The 6,000-nt window shown below is 37.4% G+C and overlaps 1 protein-coding gene across 1 annotated transcript; it reads left to right on the top strand.

The window, feature by feature from the left end:
- Window positions 1-596: 596 nt before the first annotated feature.
- On the top strand, window positions 597-5,979 carry LOC137727630 (cyclin-T1-3-like). The gene is made up of 7 exons (XM_068466453.1): window positions 597-751; window positions 1,579-1,901; window positions 2,489-2,570; window positions 3,202-3,336; window positions 3,863-4,038; window positions 4,124-4,275; window positions 4,612-5,979. Exons 2-7 carry the CDS (start codon window positions 1,675-1,677, stop codon window positions 5,583-5,585), a joined length of 1,746 nt encoding a protein of 581 aa, XP_068322554.1. The 5' UTR covers window positions 597-751; window positions 1,579-1,674; the 3' UTR covers window positions 5,586-5,979.
- The last annotated feature ends 21 nt before the right edge of the window (window positions 5,980-6,000 follow it).

The raw sequence follows: 6,000 nt of genomic DNA, 5'->3' as shown, positions 1-6,000 counted from the left end.
TTCAACAACTATGGATATAATGCATATACAATTTATGTAGAATCTAAAATTCGAAAAAGGTAAAGTTGAGTCATGTATTATGGTGAATATTCATGCTATCAGGGCTGCAAAAATATCGAGATAAAAACCGTTATTTTGGAAAAACTTGATTGCGTGATGATACTACTTCCACATCAGATTCCTAAGCGCAGTGGTAGGAGCGTGCTGATAACGTGTTGTAGCCTATTTTGTCTGACAAGGAAAGGGGGCTGGCGGCATAAAGAGAGAGAGATTGGAGAGAGATGTGTTTGTAGGGTTGTGTACAAGAATGTGTAGAAGATGTGCTATCCCCCCTACGCAGTACGTTTATTTATAGTAATAAGAGAGATAAGAAATCCTTCTCGTTCGAGGAATACAAGTCCATATAGAAAAAAATAACTAGAATCAAATCTAATTTAAAATTTATACAATCACACTTAAATAAGAAGTTTATAACAGAAAACAAATATTCTTTTTAAAAGAAAAAAGAGCAACGAGAAGTGGAAAAAAAAGAGGAAGTAAATAAAAAGGAACCAGAACCAAAACCAAAACCAAAACCAAAACAGAAGACACAAAAGAGGAAAGCCCAAGGGTGGCCCTCGAAACACTGAAACATCGACCTCTCTCTCCCTCTTGCTCTTGCTCCACACTACGAAAACCTAACTTCGAAATTCGAATTGGGAAAATTCACCAGCTTTCCTGCCCTACTGCTCTTCGTCGTCGTCAATTCAAGGTAACAATTCCTCGTTTAGCTTTGTTTTTTCCTTCTTTTCTGTTTCCACAATTCAATTGGATCCCATGAATCGTAGTATTTGATCCCTGTTTATTGTTTAAGCTAATTGTATGAAATTTAGGGTTGATTGCTACTTTGCGCAAACTAAATATCGGGTCTTTTCTGTTTCGATTAGAAAAGTAATTGACTTTGGCGGAACTTGTGTGTGTATATCTTTCCTTTTCCTTTCGCTAATTGGAAAAATTAGGGTTTTTTTTTATAGTGCCCGAGTGATTATCAGCCATATATAATGACATAACTTATATCCTTATGTGGGTTTTAATTTATTTATTACTAGTACAAAAATTTAATGAAAATTTTAGAAGTATTTTTATCTTTTTAATCTGGTTGTTTATTGAATGAGGTGACAATGTACTAGTACACGGTTTCTTTAATGGGTTGTTTATTTTTATTTTTTATTTCTGGGTACATGTAGGTCTCTGTAAAGCTTAAGAGAATATTAGTGATAAGGAATTTATGTATAATTCTGTTGTGTAGTAATTATTTGGTTTTCTTTTGCATTTTCTGAAAGTAAATTGTTATTTTGATCCTGGAAGTGGATGAATAGTTAGTTTGATCCTGGAAATTCGTTTTCCATATAATTTGGTTTGCTTTTGAAATCCAAAACACAAGTAATGCTAATAAACAAAACTTGGAAGAATAGTACCATTGAGATGCCTCCTACTTTATGAAAAAGTTATACGTGTTCAGATCTTGCCTTTTCTTTATTAAAGTTTGTGATACTATTACGATACTTTTCCTGACTTATGTTGATGATCTGTTGGCAGGAAGATTCTGTAATTTGTGATTTAGTCTTCACAGTTTCAGCACTGAACTGAATGAACTGTCTATGTCATTTATGTTAAGTGGTGAACAGAGTATATATGGCTTCTTTCTTGTCTGGTGATTCCTCTAATTATGGAATGAGTGAAGGTGGTTCCTATAAACACACTCATGACATACCAGACGAAGGAGCCAATTGGTACTTTTCCAGGAAGGAAATTGAAGAAAACTCTCCATCTAAACGAGATGGCATTGACTTAAAAAAAGAGGCATATTTGCGCAAGTCATACTGTACTTTTTTACAGGACCTGGGGATGAGACTTAAAGTGTGAGCAAGCCTTATCCATAAATTTCATTTCCCTCACTTTTTATCTTCAAACTAATAGTGTTACTGTTGTTTGATTGTCATTCTATGTTTTTATGTAAACCATTGTGCATCTCCCTTTATTATACCCTGTTGAGAGGGAATTGCTAAGGGTCTAGCTTTGGGTGTGGATGAGAACTATGCTGTTTCAGTGCCTGAATAATATTTATGTCATACAATGTTAATTAACCGGACAAAGTCAGTAATTGTGTTTTCTGACACCTGGCGGAAGGTTATTATATTCTGTATATGTAGTATATACATACGAAAAATTAGGTAGGATTTAAAGGGCTAGTTATCAGCACTGAATATTTCTATACCTATCACTAGTTTCCTTACAAAATGCTTTTTAACTTCTAAAACAGAAATATTGAATTCAATCTTACTCAATATTTCCGTATTGAACTTTACGAGCATGTTCGTTATTGGAACTGAGTATCATTGGAGTTCTCCTACTGAATGGTAGATTTAATACCATTTTCTTTTGTGACTTAAATTCTACCACGTAATTTATGATAATAATTTCGGATCCTGAACATTTTCTTATGCAGACCACAGGTAACAATTGCGACGGCCATAATTTTCTGCCACCGATTCTTCCTTTGCCAATCCCATGCAAAGAATGATAGATGGGTGAGTATGAGCAACCTTGATGGTCCCCAACCCCTACAGTTTCTTATATCTAAGTACAGTTTCTTATATCTAAGTTATCTTTAAACTTATATGTAATGCATTGTGTGCCTGTTTCATAATTCACACACTAACATGTGGCCCACACACACTAACACACCCACAGAGGCCCCTTAAAGCATCTCGTCTGTCAGGATTTGAGAGGCTGTTCAAACAGCCCCTCACAAGTCATATTCTGTAAAATAGGGTCCTTTTGATGTTATGTGTGTGTGCGTGTGTGTGTAGCAGTCACAAGTGTTTGTGGTACCCAATGAGGAAGTAAGATGTTTATCCCCACATATATTCTTACTGGTAGTCATTTGTGAGTGACTCAAAAGAATGAAAACCTGAGTCGGCTTGGAATTATGCTTTTCATATTTCTGGGATTTTCTTATGTTGGGTATTGCTATAATTCCTGAAAGTACTTGACATGAACAGCAAGGTTTAAGGTCTTACTTAAACATCTGACTTTAGGTCATATTCTAAGTTGAAATGCACAAAGTTCTCATCTAACAAGTAATAGGAAAATGACTTCTAATATCGAAAAAAGGGAAGTTTTTTTTACTTCACTAAATTCTGTTATACTGTTATGCAGACCATCGCAACGGTGTGTATGTTTCTCGCTGGGAAGGTTGAAGAAACTCCCAGGCCGCTGAAAGATGTTATTCTTGTCTCATATGAAATTATTTATAAAAAGGATCCTGCAGCAGTTCATAGAATCAAGCAAAAGGTAGTTATCAACTTATCACTCTAGTTCTTGTACCTGCCATTGCTCTACTTTATCAATCAAAAACATTTATTTGATGTTTCTGATTTTACTTGTTTAGGGCTTCATTGTTTTTATATATAATCCTGATATGTGAATCATTATTCTTCTTCTTTATCATTTCCCCCAAGTTCGCAGCTGCTGACTATCAGCCCTCAGGTTATACAATATCCAAGTGCCTACTTACCTCTATAGGTTAAGTACAAAGACTCTGCATACCCATGTTGCAATAGTAATGTGGAGTCAGCTGCTAAATCACCTAGATTGAAAATCAACTTGCTTTTCCTCCCGTCTACTTCTCACCTCCACATTGCTTTTCCATTTTCTTAATATTTCTTTTATCCTAAGAACATACTTTTGGATGTTCCCCAGATATGCGCACTCTATCCAAATTCAATATTTAGTTTATTGTTTGTTTTGTAATGCAATTACGTTTCTATTATTCTTTGTAACAGTTTAGGTTATTCATACATTTGCAACGATCATGCAGGAAGTTTATGAACAGCAGAAAGAATTAATTTTACTCGGAGAGAGGGTTGTTCTTGGAACCCTTGCTTTTGATTTTAATGTACACCATCCATATAAACCCCTGGTTGAGGCAATAAAGAAATTCAAAGTAGCTCAAAATGCCCTTGCCCAAGTTGCATGGAATTTTGTAAATGATGGGTATGGATCTCTTAGTTCATTTGTCGTTCTTGTTCTTGGCCTTTCTTCAGTTTCTTCTTGCTTGAACTTGGAATGTGGCATGCAGACTTCGGACATCACTTTGCTTGCAATTTAAGCCCCACCACATTGCGGCTGGTGCCATTTTTCTTGCTGCTAAGTTCCTCAAAGTAAAGCTTCCATCAGATGGCGAGAAGGTCTGGTGGCAAGAGTTTGATGTCACCCCACGCCAATTGGAGGGTGGGTGTCCTTGTTTTATTTCAATTACTGATGCTACAGAGCAATCAAAATTGACCTTTGCCATCCTCTTTCTCTTCATCTGATGAATATACTCCATCACTCTTCACTCTTCCATTACTTCTGGCTCTTTTATTCTTTGTGTCAATCAGTGTCAAACCAATCAATAAGACAGAGAAATGTTTCGGAGAGTAGTGAATTCTCTCCTTCTCTCCCCACCTCCTACCTTTGTAAAATTCTTATGATCATGTCTAAATTATTAATTAGGATTCTTTTTGAATATGGTGGTATGAGTTTTATTATGCTGATACGAGTTCTAATTGACAATTATTTCTGCAGAGGTTAGCAATCAAATGCTGGAACTATATGAACAAAATCGGTTACTGCCTTCCAATGACGTTGAAGGAAGTTCAGTGAGTGGTGCTATTCATCAGGCTTCTGCAAAACCTACGACCAGCAATGATGAACAGGCAACAGGCAACAGTCATTTGCAGGCTGGAGTTACAAGACCTGGGACCTCAAAGCTAGCATCGAGGCAAGGGTCTGAGCAGTTATATGCTGAGAATGGTGGACCTGCTAGAACAACCCAAAGTCAAAATAATGACAACAGAAATGCTGAATTGAAAAGTGCCGCAGAGCAGAATATGGATGCTGAACTTCAACCCCTTGAAGCTCCACCGCACCAGGAGAAGGTGGGTGAAGCTCATGTATCAAGGTTTGTATCAGAGGGACATAGTGAAGATGGTCAAGAAAGAGAGAGCAATATCGGGAAAGGTGAAACAAGGGAAGGACGGGAACCAAAGGACAAACATTTTGGCCGAAATCTGGATAATAGGCAAAGTGCACACGGCCGATCACCTCAGGAAGCTATAAAAAAAATTGACAAGGACAAGGTAAGGGCAGCACTTGAGAAACGAAGGAAAGCTGTTGCTGATGTTACTCGAAAGACAGATTTTCTGGATGAGGATGATTTGATTGAGAAAGAACTGGAAGATGGTATTGAACTGGCTTCAGGGAGTGAGAAAAACAAGCGGGACCGGAGGCAAAGCTGGCCGAAGCCCTCGAATAGACCAGAACATGGAGATGGACCACATTTAAACAATATAGAAGAAGGTGAGGTATCGGCACTTGATTCAGGACAAGTATTTCATTCACCCAAGTCAAGCAGTCGCAAGAGAAAGGCAGGAAGCCCACCAGATGATCACCGTAATCACCGCAATCACAGTGATTATACAGATGATCGTAACAGAGTGGGCCGGGTTGGACACACAGAAAGAGATAACAAAAGGCATTCACAGGAGAATCATGTGTGAAGTTGTACTTCACGTCCACTGCTTGCCCCGAGGATTTGATTCAATTCTCAATTTCTGTTCACGTCCAAGATTATCGCAATTTCTTTGGTGATGATCATGGGAGATCGTTTGATGTTTTTGACCTACTTCCCTCGGCCGTTCAGAAATATCGAAGAGGCTGATCTAAGCCCCAAAAGGACTCTAGCTAAAAGGTTCCCTTTGAATCTCATGTCTTACTAAACAAGTTTGGATGTAAACTCTGTACCATAGGTTAGAGGATGCTAATTTTATTGTAGAGTCATAGCAGTAAAAGTAAGAGAAGAAACCCTTTTGGATATTCTGTCTGAACAGTTCAGTTGTTATATCTATTGAAACTCCTGTCACTGGAATTGAATGAATATTTGTTCTTTTGCTATTTTACAGTTCAACGTTATTT

This window comes from Pyrus communis, chromosome 3, assembly GCF_963583255.1.
Source record: "Pyrus communis chromosome 3, drPyrComm1.1, whole genome shotgun sequence".
NCBI classification, from domain to species: Eukaryota; Viridiplantae; Streptophyta; class Magnoliopsida; order Rosales; family Rosaceae; genus Pyrus; species Pyrus communis.
This window is presented reverse-complemented; position numbering and strand designations above follow the sequence as displayed.

Excerpts from the sequence above, each read along its gene's own strand:
- LOC137727630 (XM_068466453.1), top strand. The coding sequence starts at position 1,675 with ATGGCTTCTTTCTTGTCTGGTGATTCCTCTAATTATGGAATGAGTGAA. Across the intron at positions 1,902-2,488 it reads CTGGGGATGAGACTTAAAGT|ACCACAGGTAACAATTGCGA; the intron begins GTGAGCAAGCCT and ends TTTCTTATGCAG. Across the intron at positions 4,276-4,611 it reads CACCCCACGCCAATTGGAGG|AGGTTAGCAATCAAATGCTG; the intron begins GTGGGTGTCCTT and ends TTATTTCTGCAG.